This window comes from Oncorhynchus gorbuscha, linkage group LG07 (assembly GCF_021184085.1).
Source record: "Oncorhynchus gorbuscha isolate QuinsamMale2020 ecotype Even-year linkage group LG07, OgorEven_v1.0, whole genome shotgun sequence".
Classification (NCBI taxonomy): Eukaryota; Metazoa; Chordata; class Actinopteri; order Salmoniformes; family Salmonidae; genus Oncorhynchus; species Oncorhynchus gorbuscha.
Window position 1 is genome coordinate 21799503 of NC_060179.1, and position 22378 is coordinate 21821880.

Genomic DNA, 22378 nt, shown 5'->3' on the forward strand with positions numbered 1-22378 from the left:
CTCATCTGTCCACAAGTGGGCAGTGTTTAACCTGAGATTTATGAATTGCCTGGATGGCCATAGAGAGGAAGTACAGTGGAGATATTTGTATGGATGTGTAGTGATAATTCAGATAGAACAGTAATACATGTATTTGCCATGATTTATCATTAAATAAATGTGGAACAAGGTATCAGCATCCACAACAGGAACTATTCATTGTATAACCTAATTTACTCAAGATAATGAAATGACACAGAAATAGTGTTTGTTCAGCGGTGTGAGAGAGAGAGAGAGAGAGAGAGAGAGACAGAGAGAGACAGAGAGAGACAGAGAGAGACAGAGAGAGAGAGAGAGACAGAGAGACAGAGAGAGACAGAGAGAGACAGAGAGAGAGAGAGAGAGAGAGAGAGAGAGAGAGAGAGAGAGAGAGAGAGAGAGAGAGAGAGAGAGGTTGTGACAGACTTACACACTGGATACAAAGGCTGTCCGTCAGCACTGAATCAGGGAGTCACCATGGTAACCGCCCACAGCACTACACAATCACCCACCTCATGTCTACTCCCCCTTTTTCTCTCCTTATTCTCAATATAATCTGACACCTGCACTGACTAACAGACAATAAAGCTTTCTACAGTTTACACTACAGTCGCAGATGACATGTTTGAACAGTGCTTTAGCACTATAGTCCTGTAGCCAGGAAGTGGATTTGATGACAAGAATATGACTTGCCAACAATCTAAGCCTTGGATTCAGAGGGAGGAAGAGAGTGGTCCTGAGAAATGCTCTTCAAAGAGAGATGAGGTTTACAGTGGTTTACCCATATGAGACACACTAGTACCACTAGCTTTTTGGATCAAGGTAATACATCACGGTTAGTGACACAAATGGTAAATAGGCGGAGGGTTTGGCCGACAGACAAAGTGACAAAGATGCCTCATTGTCTACAGTCAGTGAAGGGGGGAAAGAGAAGCGAGTGAGGGATCAGGAAAGAGACAAGAAGAGATGTGGGGTGAGGGAAGAGAAGACTGACGGTTGATGGGGCAGAAGTGTAGAGTGAAGGATGAAGGGAGAGAAGTGTAGAGAGTGAGGGATGAGAGGAGAGAAGTAGAAGTTGTGTGTTTGTAGTTTCTTACCTGGCCTGGCTGTCTCTGCTGTCGGTTGAAGAGGTGGACTCTAGGTCTAGGCCTTCCATCTTGCAGAGTTTAGGATGGGCACGCTCGCTGGTCCTGGGCATCTGGATGCTGTCAGGACCCATATCAATGTGGTCCAGTGTGGAACGACAGGAGCAGAGCAGGGTGTTCTCTGTGTACGCACTGGAGAAACACACACAGACAGATGGAGTTTGTGGAATGGTCTAAACAGACTATGGACCATGCATAAACTCATACAGTGTGTGTGTGCCTGCACCTCTGGGTATATGTGTTTCTATCTGTGTACGCCTTCATGTCCGTGTCTGTCTGCTTGCCTGTGTGTATGTCAGGGTGCCTGTGTGAGTGTAAGTGAGTGAGTGAGTGAGTGAGTGAGTGAGTGAGTGAGTGAGTGAGTGAGTGAGTGAGTGATGAGTGAGTGAGTGAGTGAGTGAGTGAGTGAGTGAGTGAGTGAGTGAGTGAGTGAGTGAGTGAGTGAGTGAGTGAGAGTGTGAGTGTGTGTGAGTGTGTGCGTCAGGCCAGAGTCTAGACAGAGAACAGAATTCCCCGTGGGCACTAGTGCACCCAGAACAGAGCTGTGCAGTTTCAAGCTGCCAGGCTGGTTTTAAACCCTTCATAAACACTCCATCACATACCGGGAGCCTGGCACTCTTCAGTCTCAAATAAATATCAAACTATGACTAAAACAGACAATGTGTGTACCAACAAGCAGCGTGATATCAACACAACACCAAAACATAACCAATGAATATTGAATAATTGTTCTGTCAACTGGTAATGTAATGTAAGTGTTTATCACGTAATGGTGTCCATGCTGAGATGGGATAACTTGAGCAAGGCTTGGGTTTTATTACACACGGATGGAATGCAAATAAATCGTAAATAAATTCCACCCGCAACATTCCAATCTTTTTTCTCCCAAATTTCGTGGTATCCAATTGGTAGTTACAGTCTTGTCTCATTGCTGCATCTCCCGTACGGACTCGGAAGAGGCGAATCCCGATTGCCGATAGCATCCTCTGGAAATCAATCCAGCCAAGCCGCATTGCTTCTTGACAATGCCCACTTAACCCGGAAGCCAGCCGCACCAATGTGTCGGAGTAAACACCGTGCACCTGGCGACCGTGTCAGTGTGCACTGAGCCTGGCCCGCCATAGAAGTCGCTAGTGCGCGATGAGACAAGGACATCCCTGTCGGCCAAACCCTCCCCTAACCCCGGACGACGCTGGGCCAATTGTGCGCAGCCCCATGGGTCTCCCGGTCACGGCCGGCTGCGACAGAGCCTGGACTCGAATCTCTAGTGGTACAGCTCCCTGCGCCACTCGGGAGGCCTCAACATTCCAATCTGACCTACTGTCATCTGCACAGCATGACATCTTTCAAAAACAGGCAATATCTTGCACCTGATTCTAGAGTCTGTTTGGATTGTATTATATAGTCTCCCTTGATGTTTTGAGTATTATAACTGAATGAACTGAACTGTTTACTATAATATCCTTGGGAGTATCAAGAAGCAGCTGAACAACCTTGTCTGCTGATTCCTCAGCCATCACCAGCTATCAAATTGAAAAGGATTGCCTCTGCTTGATGTACTTTAATGATGACAAGAGGTGAATCAATCTCATCATTTCTTATGAGTACGAATAATCAAATCAATGAGTATGAATAATCAAATCAAATGTTATTTGTCACATGCGCCAAATACAACGTTACAGTGAAATGCTGACTTACAAGCCCTTAACTAACAATGCAGTTCAAGAAATAGAGTTAAGAAAATATTTACTAAATAAACAAAAGTAAAAAATGTAACAAAAAATAACAATAATTACATCATTAAGTACTAATATAACTAATAAAAAGTGTATTTTCCTCAATTCCCTTACCTGGTGTCATGAGACACCATAGGGTCTTGGCTCTCCAGATAGGCACAGCTCTGCCGCTCGGCCTTGTGGGGGAAGCAGTCCTGGCACGTATCCTCCTCGGTTCTCTCCAGGCCAGACTCAATGGACGCAGCCTTGCACATCTGCTTGCGGTAGTACACGTGGATGCTCTCCCGCGAAGGCTTGTTCCCCTGGAACATTACAACCAAGAATGGCTGTTAGAATTGTTTGCCCTACACCAACTTCATATTGCGTAGCCTGTAATAACAATGTAATAACGTTGGAAATAGGCAATTCCAATGTTATTACTATGCTATTACTAGAAATAGGTACTATAAATACCATGGTTCTAAACAGTATGAAATGGTAAATCATTATGCAATGTTAAGTGAGATCAAATGGTTTTGTTACTAGGAAGAGACATTTATTCACAGACAATCTTCAGCTGGATTCTCATTGAACTGTCCACCTGAGGTATCAGGTAATATGCCTTATAGTACAATAAGCACCACAAAATACATATATACCTTACCTTTTTGACCTCGTGAGTGAGCATGCAGCGCTCAATACGCAGCACGGTGGAGATGTCCAGGTGTTCCTGACACATTGAATTGATCCAGGCTGTGAAACTGTCCAACATGGCCAGGAACAACACCCAGGAGAATTTGACGATGTTGAAGACTCGCTTCAGGATGTTGTCTGTGGATGGGGAGGAAGACAACACACGTCTTTTAATAGCCAAGTCCACATCAGTCTTCATTCTTTGTGACTTACAGTACAACTGTAACTTCATTGCTGCAGAGGGCCATGTGTCATGGGTTGGGTTAACTTTTCAAACAGGGTTGGGGTCAAGGAACCTAACCCAGGAAGTAAACTGAAATTCCATTTCCAATTCCACATCCATTTCTACCTTTAGATTTTGTGGCATAGAGAAAGTTAAGATATAAGACATGGGAGGTGATATGAATAACACTCTGAGTAAAAGAGAATGTTTTGGGATTTTCACCTTCCAGACATTATTTCCTAAAAGGTCTTAATGATGAAATGCCTATGTATGTTATGTTGTACATTTGATCATGAATTATGCCCTTATGTCAGATTACTCTGACGTTTTTCTTACACTGTACACAATGATTTATGAAAACTTGCTTGGCAAGTTGGTGTCCTGATTGTGGTTTTACAGACGTGTTTAATGTGTCTTATGTACACACTTTATTTGAATATTTATGACATGCATATTGTTTGGTATTTGGTAGCACTAATTTTTTTCCCCTTCACCTCCAACCCCTTTAGATGCGTGGAACGGGTGTGGGTGGGGCTAGGTCTACATAAGGGTGCTAATTTAAAAAGAAACTCACAAAAGCTCTGACGAAGGTCGTAAGGACGATACGTAAAGCTTTTTAAAGATCAGTGATACTATCTAGAGCAGTGTGCGGGTTCCTTCTTCCTCATCTTATCCAACTGTTTCCATGCACCTGCACAAAAGTTAGCTCAGATGTGCGAGTGCCTTTTGAATTTTCAATTCCACATCCTGAAAGTGACTGAAATGAAATACAATTTATCCCAACCCTGGTTTGAATGGCACCTACCTGGTCCATCTTTCTTCTCCTCCATCTCCTTTTCATCCTCCACTTCAACAGTAACATGAACAGCTGGATAGAAAAGAGATTGAAAATAGAATGTTTCAACAAATTCATAACCTTTTTAAAATAAACATATCCCTTGCTGTAAAGTCACAAAGCTGCAACCCAAAAGTACCTTTCCAAACAAAGGACGCTCCATTGACAACCCATTGAAAGGGTACTTTTTTGTTGCAGAACAAGTTGTTCTCTATCTAAATAGCCTATCCAATACATTGTTGTCCCCTCCCAGACCTCATGTAAAACGATTTGGCTAAACTGAGAGACCGTACTGTATTCCAGCCACATTCACAGTCAGTCCAGCCGTCACATGGGATGAATTGACCATATCTAATTCAACATGGCATCCTATATTTCAGACCCAGGAATGCCTTGGCCTTGACTGGAGTTGGAGTTGGAGCTGGGCTGTGGGAAGGAGGGAGGGAGGGTAGAAGGGGGAAGATTTGGCGGAACTGTGGACTGGACACAGCATGGCTCCCGTTAAGGCTTCAGTAAATCGTTAAGTAGGTGCTCTTGAACAACGCAAAAAAGGGGCACAAAATGCCCATTCATGAGTAGTCTAGAGCCTATAACATCCCGTCACGGAGGCTGAGAGAAATCCTCAGGGGGTGAAATGTACACATTAAGAAAAAAAGGTTCCAGAATAGTTTTTCGGCTGCCCCCATATGAGAACCCTTTTTGGTCGCAGATAGAACGCTTTTGGGTTCCAAGAACAGCAGAACATCTACATGGAACCCAAAAGAGTTCTACCTGGAACCAAAAAGGGTTCTTCAAATCGTTCTACTATGGGGACAGCCGAAGAACCCTTTAAGATCCTAGATAGCACCTTGTGTTACAGAGTTTACTGTAACACAACAAGTGATGGACAGACAGATGGCGCGAGACGATGGGAAACATTGGGAGGCAGGGGCTTGATTCCCAGAGGAACTGCTACGCAGGTGCGCGTAACGATGGTGGCAGGTGTGAGTAATAATGAGTAAACTGGCGACGTCGAGCACTGGAGAGAGGGAGCAGGAGTAGACGTGATACTGCTAGCATATTAAATCTCCTACACTGGGTTGGATTTGCCTGGTTAAACCAAACTGAATGCTGCACTCACCAATGTTTGACATTTGCACAATGTTCAGTCTGGTTAAACCAGGCTAAGGTTGGAAACGGAGGAGACTGAAAGCCTAAGTCATCTGCTTTGAATGAGAACTTGGGTCCTCCTCCATACCTTCCCTCGGGTCCTCTTTCCTTGGCTTGCTGCTGCTCCCTTCAGTGTATTTCTTCCAGAAGCGACGTTTCTCCTTGCTGCGCTCCTTCATAGCCGTCTTGGAGTCGGTGATCCAGGCATGGTACACAAACTGTGGGGAGAAAACGTTAACAGCCGCACTTATGGACTGGTGATCAAACACAATGTGTCCAGAGATTCTGTTGAAAGGATGTTTGGCTGCTTAATTGTGACACCCACCCTGCTACATACTGAACAAACGTTAAGAGATTTGATCTTAGCGCGTTTGGTTCATGTTGACAAACTTGCCATTGGTGAGCAAGTGTTTAATCAAAAGCAATGGGACTCAAATTAAGTTCACACACTCAAAACAAAATAGTTGAGATGAGTGTAGGAAATGTCAGGATTAGGCAGCCAAAGAGAAAATTATTTAGTCAACCAACCAGTAACTCACAGGTAAAAGCAAAAGCCATTGACAAAGTACACGATACACTTTTAGGGGGTGTTTTGATCCAATGAAATGGAATGTAAGGGCATGTGTTTGTGTCAACAGGACAACAAATGGATTTACAATGGAATAAAGCACCCCTCAAGATGAACACCACCAACAATTACTAGTTTAAGAGCAGGGTTGGGGTCAGTTCCATTTTAGTTCAGTACATTTCAGTTTACTTCCTGAAATTGACCCCAAATCTGCTTGAGACACAGACTAATCCCTACAGAGAATTACCCTGGAAGAAAAGCCACCACCACACATGCATATCTCTCTCCCAAAGCAACAGTTCACTGCATTTCCATGCATCATCAGCGGCGGCCATTTTGTCAGGACTCAGCAGCATCTTGTGAAATGGAGCAGGGCTCTGGTCTTTGAACAGAACATTATTGACATCGTGGTGATGTTTTGGAGTGAGAGTGGAAAATGTGTGTAACGTCGTGAGAAAGTGGCTTGGACTGGAGTGCTCAAGGGGGAAAGAGTATACACACAGCATACAAAAGGGAAATACAAGATGGAGACCTAGTAGTGAGAGTACCTTGGCTGCCCTCATTATATACTGCAGAGCAGTTTTGGGCAGCTTAATGATACACTTTGGTAAAGCCAACGAGGCAGAGGCAAACTTTCGGATTGCTCTCTACAAAGGGAGGACAAAGCAGGGGTGAGAGTTAGAGAACATAACATTTGTCGCAAATAAAGGTCAAATAAACAAAAATCACGACAAAGGATGTTAGCAGTTAGTACTTAAAAAGAAAGAAAGCTGTTAAGTGCCGAAAGAACAAACAAAATCAGGGAATTAGCAAAAGAACGACTTGTTACTTGTCTGTTGTAAGAACAATTACACATTAGAAATCGGTCCAAACAGAAATAGACGCACGCATTCCCTTTTACATAACCGATACAGATCAAATCAAAAACAGTCCAACTGGTTTCGCTGGACAAAATTCTATATTCTCAATGCAGGACAATGGTAAAGGGGGTCATTTCCTATGTTTGAGTACCTGAAATGCAGACTTCTTGGGTGGCTCTGCCTCCTTTTTATCCTCCTCTTCCTCCTCTTCTTCACTGTCAGTTTCAAACAGGTAATAGTTACCACTTCTCACCACTGAGAAGGGAGTGAAAGACAAGGTTAAAGGTTACCTACTTATACTAGTCCACCCGTGTATTACATTGTACACACATATATGAATGTAAAGATAAACAGAAATCAGATATGGTATTAATCTTGTGTGTCAATAACGAATTCATGCACTCTTAGAAAAAAAGGAGCTTTCTACAACCTAAAATCATTCTTAGGCTTTTTCCATAAGAGAACCCTTGGAAGAACTGTTATGCAGGTGAAGGAGGACCCAAACGCGACTTAACAGAAACAGAGTTTATTAATGCTCAAAACCGAATAACTGAAATCCTCTAGATAGTAGAGGGGAAAACAACTGGAGAAGCGGCCACAGACTGCAGGTCGCTTCGGGTAGGCGCAGGCCGTAGTCAACTGAGACACCTGCTCACACGCAGCGTCTGAAGAAGGCACAAAACACGACAGGACAGGGTGATACACAATCACGGCAAAAAAACACGACAGGACAGGGCGAAACGCAATTACAGCATGGAATACAAAACAAGGAACCGACGGAACAGGGACGGAACACAAAGGAATAAATAGGGAGTCTAATCAGGGGAAAGGATCGGGAACAGGTGTGGGAATTAAATGATGATTAGGGGAATAGGAACAGCTGGGAGCAGGAACGGAACGACAGAGAGAAGAGAGAGCGAGAGAGTGAGAGAGGGAGGGGGAGAGAGAGGGATAGAACCAAACAAGACCAGCAGAGGGAAACGAATAGCATGGGGAGCACAGGGACAAGACATGACAATGAATGACAAACATGACAGTACCCCCCCCACTCACCGAGCGCCTCCTGGCGCACTCGAGGAGGAATCCTGGCGGCAACGGAGGAAATCATCGATGAGCGAACGGTCCAGCACGTCCCGAGACGGAACCCAACTCCTCTCCTCAGGACCGTAACCCTCCCAATCCACTAGGTATTGGTGACCCCGTCCCGAGAACGCATGTCCATAATTTTATGTACCTTGTAAATAGGTGCGCTCTCGACAAGGACGGGAGGGGGAGGGAAGACGAACGGGGTGCGAAGAAAGGGCTTAACACAGGAGACATGGAAGACAGGATGGACGCGACGAAGATGTCGCGGAAGAAGCAGTCGCACAGCGACAGGATTGACGACCTGGGAGACACGGAACGGACCAATGAACCGCGGAGTCAACTTACGAGAAGCTGTCGTAAGAGGAAGGTTGCGAGTGGAAAGCCACACTCTCTGGCCGCAACAATACCTTGGACTCTTAATCCTGCGTTTATTGGCGGCTCTCACCGTCTGTGCCCTGTAACGGCAAAGTGCAGACCTCACCCTCCTCCAGGTGCGCTCACAACGTTGGACAAACGCTTGAGCGGAGGGAACGCTGGACTCGGCAAGCTGGGATGAGAACAGAGGAGGCTGGTAACCCAGACTACTCTGAAACGGAGATAACCCGGTAGCAGACGAAGGAAGCGAATTGTGAGCGTATTCTGCCCAGGGGAGCTGTTCTGCCCAAGACGCAGGGTTCCTGAAAGAAAGGCTGCGTAGTATGCGACCAATCGTCTGATTGGCCCTCTCTGCTTGACCGTTAGACTGGGGATGAAACCCGGAAGAGAGACTGACGGACGCACCAATCAAACGACAGAACTCCCTCCAAAACTGTGACGTGAATTGCGGACCTCTGTCTGAAACGGCGTCTAACGGGAGGCCATGAATTCTGAATACATTCTCAATAATGATTTGTGCCGTCTCCTTAGCGGAAGGAAGTTTAGCGAGGGGAATGAAATGTGCCGCCTTAGAGAACCTATCGACAACCGTCAGAATCACAGTCTTCCCCGCAGACAAAGGCAGACCGGTAATGAAGTCTAAGGCAATGTGAGACCATGGTCGAGAAGGAATGGGGAGCGGTCTGAGACGACCGGCAGGAGGAGAGTTACCCGACTTAGTCTGCGCGCAGTCCGAACAGGCAGCCACGAAACGGCGCGTGTCACGCTCCTGAGTCGGCCACCAAAAGCGCTGGCGAATAGACGCAAGAGTGCCTCGAACACCGGGATGACCCGCTAACTTGGCAGAGTGAGCCCACTGAAGAACAGCCAGACGAGTGGAAACAGGAACGAAAAGGAGGTTACTAGGACAAGCGCGCGGCGACGCAGTGTGCGTGAGTGCTTGCTTAACCTGTCTTTCAATTCCCCAGACTGTTAACCCGACAACACGCCCATAAGGAAGAATCCCCTCGGGATCAGTAGAAGCCACAGAAGAACTAAACAGACGGGATAAGGCATCAGGCTTGGTGTTCTTGCTACCCGGACGGTAAGAAATCACAAACTCGAAACGAGCGAAAAACAACGCCCAACGAGCTTGACGGGCATTAAGTCGTTTGGCAGAACGGATGTACTCAAGGTTCTTATGGTCTGTCCAAACGACAAAAAGGAACGGTCGCCCCCTCCAACCACTGTCGCCATTCGCCTAGGGCTAAGCGGATGGCGAGCAGTTCACGGTTACCCACATCATAGTTGCGCTCAGATGGCGACAGGCGATGAGAAAAATAAGCGCAAGGATGAACCTTATCGTCAGACTGGGAGCGCTGGGATAGAATGGCTCCCACGCCTACCTCTGAAGCGTCAACCTCGACAATGAATTGTCTAGTGACGTCAGGAGTAACGAGGATAGGAGCGGACGTAAAACGTTCTTTTAGAAGATCAAAAGCTCCCTGGGCGGAACCGGACCACTTAAAACACGTCTTGACAGAAGTAAGAGCTGTGAGAGGGGCAGCAACTTGACCGAAATTACGAATGAAACGCCGATAGAAATTAGCGAAACCTAAGAAGCGCTGCAACTCGACACGTGACCTTGGAACGGGCCAATCACTGACAGCTTGGACCTTAGCGGAATCCATCTGAATGCCTTCAGCGGAAATAACGGAACCGAGAAAAGTAACGGAGGAGACATGAAAAGAGCACTTCTCAGCCTTTACGTAGAGACAATTCTCTAAAAGGCGCTGTAGAACACGTCGAACGTGCTGAACATGAATCTCGAGTGACGGAGAAAAAATCAGGATATCGTCAAGATAGACAAAAACAAAAATGTTCAGCATGTCTCTCAGAACATCATTAACTAATGCCTGAAAAACAGCTGGCGCATTGGCGAGACCGAACGGCAGAACCCGGTACTCAAAATGCCCTAACGGAGTATTAAACGCCGTTTTCCACTCGTCCCCCTCTCTGATGCGCACGAGATGGTAAGCGTTACGAAGGTCCAACTTAGTAAAGCACCTGGCTCCCTGCAGAATCTCGAAGGCTGATGACATAAGGGGAAGCGGATAACGATTCTTAACCGTTATGTCATTCAGCCCTCGATAATCCACGCAGGGGCGCAGAGTACCGTCCTTCTTCTTAACAAAAAGAACCCCGCCCGGCCGGAGAAGAAGAAGGCACTATGGTACCGGCGTCAAGAGACACAGACAAATAATCCTCGAGAGCCTTACGTTCGGGAGCCGACAGAGAGTATAGTCTACCTCGAGGAGGCGTGGTCCCTGGAAGGAGATCAATACTACAATCATACGACCGGTGAGGAGGAAGGGAGTTGGCTCGGGACCGACTGAAGACCGTGCGCAGATCATGATATTCCTCCGGCACTCCTGTCAAATCGCCAGGTTCCTCCTGAGAAGTAGGGAGAGAAGAAACGGGAGGGATGGCAGACATTAAACACTTCACATGACAAGAAACGTTCCAGGATAGGATAGAATTACTAGACCAATTAATAGAAGGATTATGACATACTAGCCAGGGATGACCCAAAACAACAGGTGTAAACGGTGAACGGAAAATCAAAAAAGAAATAGTCTCACTGTGGTTACCAGATACTGTGAGAGTTAAAGGTAGTGTCTCAAATTTGATACTGGGAAGATGACTACCATCTAAGGCAAACATGGGCGTAGGCCTGTCTAATGGTCTGAAAGGAATGTTATGTTTCCGAGCCCATGCTTCGTCCATGAAACAACCCTCAGCCCCAGAGTCAATCAAAGCACTGCATGTAGCACCCGAACCGGTCCAGCGTAGATGGACCGACATAGTAGTACAAGATCTAGATGAAGGGACCTGAGTAGTAGCGCTCACCAGTAGCCCTCCGCTTACTGATGGGCTCTGGCCTCTTACTGGACATGAAATAACAAAATGTCCAGCCACTCCGCAATAGAGGCACAGGCGGTTGGTGATCCTCTGTTCCCTCTCCTTATTCGAGATGCGAATCCCTCCCAGCTGCATGGGCTCAGTCTCAAAGCCAGAGGGAGATGGTTGCGATGCGGAGCAGGGAAACACCGTTGATGCGAGCTCTCTTCCACGAGCCCGGTGACGAAGATCTACCCGTCGTTCTATGCGGATGGCGAGAGCAATCAAGGAGTCCACATCTGAAGGAACCTCCCGGGAGAGAATCTCATCCTTAACCACTGCGTGGAGTCCCTCCAGAAAACGAGCGAGCAGCGCCGGCTCGTTCCACTCACTAGAGGCAGCAAGAGTGCGAAACTCAATGGAATAATCCGTTATGGACCGTTCACCTTGGCATAAGGAAGCCAGGGCCCTAGAAGCCTCCTCACCAAAAACTGAACGGTCAAAAACCCGAATCATCTCCTCTTTAAAGTTCTGGAATCTGTTAGAGCAATCAGCCCTTGCCTCCCAGATAGCTGTGCCCCATTCTCGAGCCCGGCCAGTAAGGAGTGAAATGACGAAAGCAACCCGAGCTCTCTCTCTAGAGTATGTGTGGGGTTGGAGAGAGAACACAATCTCACACTGCGTGAGAAAGGAGCGGCACTCAGTGGGCTGCCCGGAGTAGCAAGGTGGGTTATTAACCCTGGGTTCAGGAGGCTCGGCAGGCCAGGGAGTAACAGGTGGCACGAGACGTAGACTCTGGAACTGTCCAGAGAGGTCGGAAACCTGAGCGGCCAGGTTCTCCACGGCATGGCGAGCAGCAGACAATTCCTGCTCGTGTCTGCCGAGCATGGCTCCTTGGATCTCGACGGCAGTGTAACGAGCGTCTGAAGTCGCTGGGTCCATTCTTTGGTCGGTTCCTTCTGTTATGCAGGTGAAGGAGGACCCAAACGCGACTTAACAGAAACAGAGTTTATTAATGCTCAAAACCGAATAACTGAAATCCTCTAGATAGTAGAGGGGAAAACAACTGGAGAAGCGGCCACAGACTGCAGGTCGCTTCGGGTAGGCGCAGGCCGTAGTCAACTGAGACACCTGCTCACACGCAGCGTCTGAAGAAGGCACAAAACACGACAGGACAGGGTGATACACAATCACGGCAAAAAAACACGACAGGACAGGGCGAAACGCAATTACAGCATGGAATACAAAACAAGGAACCGACGGAACAGGGACGGAACACAAAGGAATAAATAGGGAGTCTAATCAGGGGAAAGGATCGGGAACAGGTGTGGGAATTAAATGATGATTAGGGGAATAGGAACAGCTGGGAGCAGGAACGGAACGACAGAGAGAAGAGAGAGCGAGAGAGTGAGAGAGGGAGGGGGAGAGAGAGGGATAGAACCAAACAAGACCAGCAGAGGGAAACGAATAGCATGGGGAGCACAGGGACAAGACATGACAATGAATGACAAACATGACAAGAACCATTTTTGGTTCCAGGTAGAACCCTTTTGGGTTCCATGTAAGACCATTTCCACAAAGGGTTCTACGTGGAACCAAAAATGGTTCAATCTGGAACAAAAAAGTTTTATCCTATGGGGACAGCCGGACAACCCTTTTGGAAACCTTTTTCTAAGAGTGTGCCTCATTTATTTACATGTAACTACAGTCACAGTATCTTATTGAATTGGAATATTGGAATATTGAAATAGAAAGGTCAAAGTTCACTCACTGGATGCATGGTCCACCCACGGCCTCCACCACTGCTTCTTTGTCTTCCCCCTGCTCTTCTCTTTGTCAGTATTTTCTTTATCTGAAAAACAACTCTTTTTTTTCTTGCTTTCAAAGTACTTGCTGATGTGAATGGAATGTGTCTGTATATGTAATTGTTGTGGGACTGTGATGAGTGTCTTCAAACAGACTTATCATTCAATCAATGCAAAACTGTATAGGCCTACATAGAAGATCATCCAAACATGGCTGTCAGTGCACTCGTTACTCAAAGCCCACTTGCTGTCCCACCTTCATTATCCTCCTCCTCATCCTTGGCGTCTCCGCTTTCCTGCACCAAGCTCAACATCCTCTCCTTGCCTCTCTTGAACTTCTGCTGCCGACTCTTGATGCGGTCCATTCTGATTGGACACAGAGATAGAAATGTTCACAAATGACCAATAGTCTCTGACCACTGTATATTTAAGCAATAAGGCCCGAGGGGGGATGTAATAGGGGTTAGTGATTGGCTTGGTGTCAGGATGTGTGGGGATGTAATAGGGGTTAGTGTTTGGCTTGGTGTCAGGATGTGTGGGGATGTAATAGGGGTTAGTGTTTGGCTTGGTGTCAGGATGTGTGGGGATGTAATAGGGGTTAGTGTTTGGCTTGGTGTCAGGATGTGTGGGGATGTAATAGGGGTTAGTGTTTGGCTTGGTGTCAGGATGTAATAGGGGTTAGTGTTTGACTTGGTGTCAGGATGTGGGGGGATGTAATAGGGGTTAGTGTTTGGCTTGGTGTCAGGATGTGTGGGGATGTAATAGGGGTTAGTGTTTGGCTTGGTGTCAGGATGTGTGGGGATGTAATAGGGGTTAGTGTTTGGCTTGGTGTCAGGATGTGTGGGGATGTAATAGGGGTTCGGATGTTTGTAATAGGGGTTAGTGTTTGGCTTGGTGTCAGGATGTGTGGGGATGTAATAGGGGTTCGTGTTTGACTTGGTGTCAGGGTGTGTGGGGATGTAATAGGGGTTAGTGTTTGGCTTGGTGTCAGGATGTATGGGGATGTAATAGGGGTTAGTGTTTGGCTTGGTGTCAGGATGTGTGGAGATGTATAGCAGCATACACATTAATGTAGAAGTGTTTAGAAACATATTCTATTCTAATTTACAATAAAAGTGACTCCAAAATGACACAGTACATTATTTACCATTAATTTCTACTGGGCACAAAATAATCTGAAACACTACCAAAACAAACAATAAAGGTATCCATTCACAAGCTTGATGTAGTCATTGCGTGCTAAGAATATGGGAACAAAATACTCAACTTTGGACTACTTTAATACCCATTAAGTGAATTTGTCCAAATAATTTTGGTTCCCTACCATTTTTTAAAAACCTTTATTTAACCAGGCAAGTCAGTTAAGAACAAATTCTTATTTTCAATGACAGCCTAGGAGCAGTGGGTTAACTGCCTGTTCAGGGGCAGAACGACAGATTTGTACCTTGTCAGCTTGAGGATTTGAACTTGCAACCTTCCGGTTACTAGTCCAACACTAACCACTAGGCTACCCTGCCGCCCCAAAAAGGGCTGTAATTTCAAAATGGTTCACCCGATATCAAATCCAAAGTGCTGGAGTACAGAGCCAAAATAACTAAACATTTGTCACTGTCCAAATACTTTTGGACTTCACTGTATAGTTTCAATAGTTGGACGTTGTTATTGTTATGTGCACAAGTACAGTCATATGCCTTCTTTGCAAGCTCTTTTCCAACTTTCCCAATGCAGTAATCAATATCAATATACAGTATAGTACTATAAAGTAAAGTACCATAAAAACACACAAGAAATAGAAATAAGAAGAACACGAGAAAGTAAGTAAACTATATACAGGGTCAGTTCCAGGGTCAGTAAGCTATATACAGGGTCAGTTCCAGGGTCAGTAAACTATATACAGGGTCAGTTCCAGGGTATACAGGGTCAGTTCCAGGGTCAGTAAGCTATATCACAGGGTCAGTTCCAGGGTCAGTAAGCTATATACAGGGTCAGTTCCAGGGTCAGTAAGCTATATACAGGGTCAGTTCCAGGGTCAGTAAGCTATATACAGGGTCAGTAAACTATATACAGGGTCAGTTCCAGGGTCAGTGCCAATACCATATTTACAATGGGATAAGGGGACTAGGCATCAGGATATACGATAAACAGAGTAGCAGCAGCATATATGATGATTTGTATGTGAGTGTGTGTTTGTAAAGCCAGTAAGTGTGTGTGTGTGTGTGTGTGTGTGTGTGTGTGTGTGTGTGTGTGTGTGTGTGTGTGTGTGTGTGTGTGTGTATGTGTATGTGTGTGTGTATGTATATATATATATATATATATATATGTGTGTGTGTGTGTGTGTGTGTGTGTGTGTGTGTGTGTGTGTGTGTGTGTGTGTGTGTGTGTGTGTGTGTGTGTGTGTGTGTGTGTGTGTGTGTGTGTGTGTGTGTGTGTGTGTGTGTGTGTGTGTGGAGACCTGTGAGTCAGCGCAAAAATGAAATAGAAGGGTCAATGGCGGTAGTCTGTGTAGACATTTTGTTAGCTATTTAGCAGTCTTGTGGCTTGGGGAGAGCAGCTTTTCAGGAGCCTGTTGGTGTCAGACTTGTTGCTCCAGTACCGCTTGCCATACAGAGGCAGAGAGAACAGTCTATGGCTTTAGTGCATGTTATATTTCTGTGTGTACGTCATATGTGTAATGTGTGTCTATTATATCTGTGTAGAAAATGCGCTCACTGTCTCTTCAGCAGGTCCATAGACTTTTTCTCCACTTCGATCCGGGCTTTGACAGCTTTCACTATGGTCGCCTGGAACAGCTCGGCCCCTCTAACACAACAAACATAATACTTTTCATCTAAATTGACAAATACATTGACCGAATAAACAGTCAACTTTGTGATGGTCCTTGTGAAAGTAAAGTGAATGAAAGTAAACCTTATCCCCAGGCTCCATTGAGAGAGAGCGGTTAAACCAAACAGTACAATTTACCTGGAGGCCAGGATCTGTGAGGAGCGGATGTCGGCGACCACGTGCAGGAAGTAGTAGCTCATGAAAACACGTCGCTGTAGCAACAGGAAGGCAAAACAGATGCTATCCCAGATGATGCCTGCCTCGTCGCTAGGCAACTCACACTGCTTGTGGCTGTGCTGCTCAGCTGCAAGGATTTCAAAAAATATTAATAATCAAATATTTATTAATTAATTTTTTTGATTCTTTATATTTAGAAGAAAGTCTAATAAAACTTCTCAACTCAAATTATACAGTACAGTCCACACCCCCTTCTAATGGAGTCATCATCAAGCATTTCTGAAAATGTAACTGAATAATGTTTCATAAATCCTTTCAAGTGAGTTACATTTTTGTCAAAACACGAAGAAAGTGAGTTTCCAAAGGCACGCTGCTTTACATTGGTAATAGGGTCACTTACGTTTAGAATAGCCCTTTATAGTGCAGGCCAGGCTGAAGAGCTGAATGAGCCAACAGTGATCGGTGACCAGGACTTTTATGTACCCACAGGCTAGTATCTGAAGACCGAGAGGACAAACCAGTCAGCTAAAACAGGACACAACAGCAGCCAAACACACCACGACATCTAGATTACTGTAATGCTGTTGCAGAGGTCTGATCGGCTGAACTTGTCCTATCTGGCCAGCCGGCCGAACTAATCCTATATGTCTCCAATTCATCTGCAGTGTTTACCGTTAACGTAATCTCGTAATCTCAAACGCGGGAACATTGACTTTAAAAGCCTCATTGTTGATCAAGTGAGATCGGATTGAATCCTGGCCCATGTTTCAGGACAGCAGGACTGTTTTGTTTTCATTTGGAGTAGCATTGCTCTTTTGACTTTTTGTTCAATTGTTAGGCAGGTATGTGTCACCATACTGCGCCCAGAGCCTCTGACTTCGGCAAACTATCTTCCCGTTTGGCTCCAAAAACCCACAAGAACAACTTTTGTAAATGTTGCATTCTAACTACAATCTTGTTGTCTTACTACAACGTTTAATGCCAAGATGGCTGCCCAAACTGAGTTTCCAAATTCCCAGTAATCCCAGTATTCAATAACACTGTATCTAGTGTTGCCAACACTTACCGAGAGTATGTTCTTCATGGTGATCACAAACACGTTGTAGGCAATCAGGAAGTCCCAGTAGTGCAGGATACTTTTGATTGGCTTGAGCAGCAGGTCGCCCCCGAAGAGCAGGAAGTAGAAACAGGCCACCAGGTAGCCCATACAGAAGATAGAGATGCGCGTGGTGCCCGTGATGAAGATGATGGTGAGCACGAACCAGAAGAGGTAGCTGAACATGATCACCTTCAGCATGTCCAGGTAGGATCTGAAAGAGGGTTAATTCATGAATAAAAACGTATTGAAGTGAGGGAATGACAACATTCAAAGCAAAAGTCATTTGTTTGGAATCTGTCATTCAAATCGTCAAATTTGAAATTGGGTTTTGAACCAGACTATGGGGAAAGCATGCAGGTGACATATACAGCAGCAAAGCTAACATTCAACAAAAATATATTCTGGAACAATAGATGTACAAATACAAGCTTTCATATATCCATACAGAGATGAGCAGAGATACGTTGTGTATTTTATCCCACGACACAATATTTTCATGCATTTCAATATTACACAACTTTGTTGACACATTGTCATCACTACTTGTCACCAGTTCCTGTTGTTTTTACAAGCATATGTATGTGAACTGGAGAAGCAGTGATGTCAGAGACTTTGACTGGGGGGGGGGGGGGGATACGGGGGGTACGACCTCATTTCTGATACAACCTCATGCTGACTGTTCCAAAGGGCCAGCTGTTTTAAAGAACGTTTCCCCCTTGTTCTAATCACTCACAGGACACGGTTAAAGGCTTGTTTTAACATCCCTGAGTTATCTGACACCAGGAAAGACTGAGGGAAAGAGAGGTGAGAGCGGAAGGAAAACACAGGTGTTTGGCAATGTGCTCACTTAACTCACTTCACATGTCAAAACAATGGGAACCCAAGGAAAGTGTCTAAAGGACTTTGTAATAGACACTTTGGACAGGGACTTAGAGAGATGGAATAACTTGACAGTGAATGGAATAACTTGCCTAAGACCAAACGACTCGTGCTGGCACTCTGAGGAAAAACACTCTTTCTCGAGCCACGGGTTCGATACCTGATCAGGCACAGCCTGTGCACCAGACCTGGGCCTGGCCGGTACTGTGTTTCACATAGACTACCTGCAGTGGATGAAGTCAGGGACGGGGTTGTGCTGACTGAAGGAGGCGGCGTCCAGGTCCCTGCAGATCTCCACGTTGTCCCCGGCCAAGAGGCGCACGGCAGCCTCGTTCTCCTCCTCAAACACCTGCCTCTGCAGTGAGGCACACAGCAGCAGCATGAAGTCATCTGCGGGAGAGGACAAGAGGAGGAGGAGGGAGAGGGCATGGGAGAGGAGGAGGGAGAGGACAGGAGGAGAGGAGGAGGGAGAGGACAGGAGGAGAGGAGGAGGGAGAGGGCATGGGAGAGTAGGAGGGAGAGGGCATGGGAGAGGAGGAGGGAGAGGACAGGAGGAGAGGAGGAGGGAGAGGGCATGGGAGAGGAGGAGGGAGAGGACAGGAGGAGAGGAGGAGGGAGAGGACAGGAGGAGAGGAGGAGGGAGAGGACAGGAGGAGGAGGAGGGAGAGGGCATGGGAGAGGAGGAGGGGCGAGAGGACAGGAGAGGGCATGGGAGAGGAGGAGGGAGAGGACAGGAGGAGGAGGAGGGAGAGGGCATGAGAGAGGAGGAGGGAGAGGACAGGAGGAGGAGGGAGGGGCATGGGAGAGGAGGAGGGAGAGGAGAGGACAGGAGGAGGAGGAGGGAGAGGGCATGGGAGAGGAGGAGGGAGAGGACAGGAGGAGGCGGGAGGGAGAAGGCATGGGGGAGGAGGAGGGAGAGGACAGGAGGAGGAGGAGGGAGAGGGCATGGGAGAGGAGGAGGGAGAGGACAGGAGGAGGCGGGAGGGAGAAGGCATGGGGGAGGAGGAGGGAGAGGACAGGAGAAGGAGGAGGGAGAGGGCATGGGAGAGGAGGAGGGAGAGGGCAGGAGGAGGAGGAGGAGGGATAGGGCATGGGAGAGTAGGAGGGAGAGGGCATGGGAGAGGAGGAGGGAGGGACAGGAGGAGGAGGAGGGAGGGGCATGGGAGAGGAGGAGGGAGAGGGCATGGGAGAGGAGGAGGGAGAGGACAGGAGGAGGAGGGAGAGGGCAGGAGGAGGAGGAGGAGGAGGGAGAGGGCATGGGAGAGGAGGAGGGAGAGGACAAGAGGAGGAGGAGGGAGAAGGCAGGAGGAGGAGGAGGGAGAGGGCATGGGAGAGGAGGAGGGAGAGGGCATGGGAGAGGAGGAGGGAGAGGACAGGAGGAGGAGGAGGGAGAGGGCATGGGAGAGGAGGAGGGAGAGGGCATGGGGAGGAGGAGGAGAGGACAGGAGGAGGAGGGAGAGGGCAGGAGGAGGAGGAGGAGGGGGAGAGGGCATGGGAGAGGAGGAGGGAGGGACAAGAGGAGGAGGAGGGAGAAGGCAGGAGGAGGAGGAGGAGGGGCATGGGAGGAGGGAGAGGAGGGAGGAGGGAGGGAGGGGAGGGAGAAGGCAGGAGGAGGAGGGGGCAGGAGGAGGAGGAGGAGGGAGGGGGCATGGGAGAGGAGGAGGGAGAAGGCAGGAGGAGGAGGAGGGAGAAGGCAGGAGGAGGAGGAGGGAGAGGGCATGGGAGAGGAGGAGGGAGAGGACAGGAGGAGGAGGAGGGAGAGGGCATGGGAGAGGAGGAGGGAGAGGGCATGGGAGAGGAGGAGGGAGAGGACAGGAGGAGGAGGGAGAGGGCAGGAGGAGGAGGAGGAGGGAGGGAGGGGCAGAGGGCATGGGAGGAGGAGGAGGGACAAGAGGAGGAGGAGGGAGAAGGCAGGAGGGAGGAGGGAGGGGCAGGGAGAGGAGGAGGGAGGGGGCATGGGAGGGAGGAGGGAGAGGACAGGAGGAGGAGGAGGGAGAGGGCATGGGAGGGAGGAGGGAGGGAGAGGGCATGGGGGAGGAGGAGGAGGAGGACAGGAGGAGGAGGGAGAGGGCAGGAGGAGGAGGAGGAGGGAGAGGGCATGGGAGAGGAGGAGGGAGAGGAGAGGAGGAGGAGGAGGGAGAAGGGAGGAGGAGGAGGGAGGGAGGAGGGCAGGAGGAGGAGGAGGGAGGGAGAGGGCATGGGAGAGGAGGAGGGAGAAGGCAGGAGGAGGAGGAGGGAGAAGGCAGGAGGAGGAGGAGGGAGAGGGCATGGGAGAGGAGGAGGGAGAGGACAGGAGGAGGAGGAGGGAGAAGGCAGGAGGAGGAGGAGGGAGAGGGCATGGGAGAGGAGGAGGGAGAGGACAGGAGGAGGAGGGAGAAGGCAGGAGGAGGAGGAGGAGGGAGAGGACAGGAGGAGGAGGAGGGAGAGGACAGGAGGAGGAGGGAGATGACAGGAGGAGGAGGAGGGAGAGGACATGAGAGAGGAGGAGGGAGAGGACAGGAGGAGGAGGAGGGAGAGGACAGGAGGAGGAGGAGGGAGAGGACAGGAGGAGGAGGAGGGAGAGGACAGGAGGAACAGAAAACAGGAGGATGAAGAAAAACACACTTATTTCAAGTTAATCCCAGTCCCAGTCCCAGTCCCAGTCCCAGTCCCAGTCCCAGTCACAGCCCCAGTCCCAGTCACAGTCCCAGTCACAGTCCCAGTCACAGTCACAGCCCCAGTCCCAGTCACAGTCCCAGTCACAGTCCCAGTCACAGTCCCAGTCCCAGTCCCAGTCCCAGTCCCAGTCCCAGTCCCAGTCCCAGTCCCAGTCCCAGTCACAGTCACAGTCACAGTCACAGTCACAGTCACAGCCCCAGAAGCTACAATCCCAACGGCAAACGCTCAGTAAATAAAGGCTGTTCTCACAGAGCAGGAACAGAGGGTTGGGCTTGGTGTGGAAGTCAGGGAAATAGAGCCACTTGATGACGTTGGAGTCTGTGGAGGATGAGGGGAACCGCCATGGGTAGTCTGGGAAAACGAGGAGAGGGAATGGATCCATTTAAACACTATTATTATACAGTCTGTTATGACCTGTGCAAGATTATGTGCTAACTTTGACACATGTATTCTAACTATCGAGAAGAGACATTAAATTAAACTAAATGGACGCAGCAGGTCCGGCCATAGAGGTAAATGGCCCCTCATACAATATAATACAATGCAATACAAAATGATGTGTTTGATTCTGTTGCTCCACCCACCTTTGCAGGCGGCCGGTGGGAAGCCGATGCAGACAAAGTACTGGAAGGTGAGCATGCAGGCCAGGAAGCAGCTGTACTTGGGCCAGATCTCAGCAATGGCCTTTCGCCGCCGGCGGTAGATGACCGCGATCAGACCGAAGGCATGGAGCATGGCGTAGAAGTCCATCCTCTGGCCAATCACGTTCACCGCTAACAGGAAGCATGTCTTACAATAACAATGACAATAGTTAATATTTAGGAAGCTTTAGTCTCAAGGGACTTTTATATTGGGTCTACAGAGGGTTACGGGGTAGGAAGCACGAAGATGGAGTTCGGAAGTAGGAGTTATGTCTCAGTCATGTAGGAAACTTAGGGCTGGGCGATATGGTCAAAATATCATATCGTAATATTTTTCTAATTTTTGACAGTATGGCAGTATCTGAGTAATAAAAGTTCATTCTAGGTGATTTTAATGGTCTCTCTTCTGATGGTTTCATACTCAACCAAACTAGGACAAAACTACTGACAGTGAAGTAGTTGCATTTGTAGAACTAATTCAATGTAATTTAATTTAGCACTGTATCCAAATATCGTTACCGGTATGGATGTGGATCCATAATGGTATACCGGTATTCATAATAAGACAACTCAACAATTACTTTAACACTCTTAACAGATATTTCAAAACAAAGATATTCTTGTAAATATTCCAACTATCGCACAAGGAAAAAACATGGACACTTTGCTATGACATCATACCTCCAGGCCGAACTTGTAGAAGAAGTAGTTGATGAAGTACTTGGCACAGTTGAGGATGCCGTCGTCGA

General features: G+C 47.8%; 1 protein-coding gene across 1 annotated transcript in view; it reads right to left on the reverse strand.

Annotated features, from left to right (window-relative positions):
• Positions 1-22378, reverse strand: part of LOC124039626 (piezo-type mechanosensitive ion channel component 2-like) — a 167699-nt gene that overhangs the window by 10009 nt on the left and 135312 nt on the right. The window contains exons 22-37 of the mRNA XM_046355800.1: positions 22311-22378; positions 21573-21777; positions 21238-21339; positions 18555-18720; positions 17419-17662; positions 16753-16849; positions 16314-16479; positions 16062-16151; positions 13609-13718; positions 13319-13399; positions 7358-7461; positions 5867-5996; positions 4600-4662; positions 3543-3709; positions 3014-3201; positions 1116-1295 (exon numbers count right to left, since the gene is read on the reverse strand). The exon at positions 22311-22378 is cut by the window's right edge and continues 133 nt beyond it. Coding sequence (XP_046211756.1) covers positions 1116-1295; positions 3014-3201; positions 3543-3709; positions 4600-4662; positions 5867-5996; positions 7358-7461; positions 13319-13399; positions 13609-13718; positions 16062-16151; positions 16314-16479; positions 16753-16849; positions 17419-17662; positions 18555-18720; positions 21238-21339; positions 21573-21777; positions 22311-22378 — 2161 coding nt within the window. The remainder of the gene's footprint in view (positions 1-1115; positions 1296-3013; positions 3202-3542; positions 3710-4599; positions 4663-5866; positions 5997-7357; positions 7462-13318; positions 13400-13608; positions 13719-16061; positions 16152-16313; positions 16480-16752; positions 16850-17418; positions 17663-18554; positions 18721-21237; positions 21340-21572; positions 21778-22310) is intronic.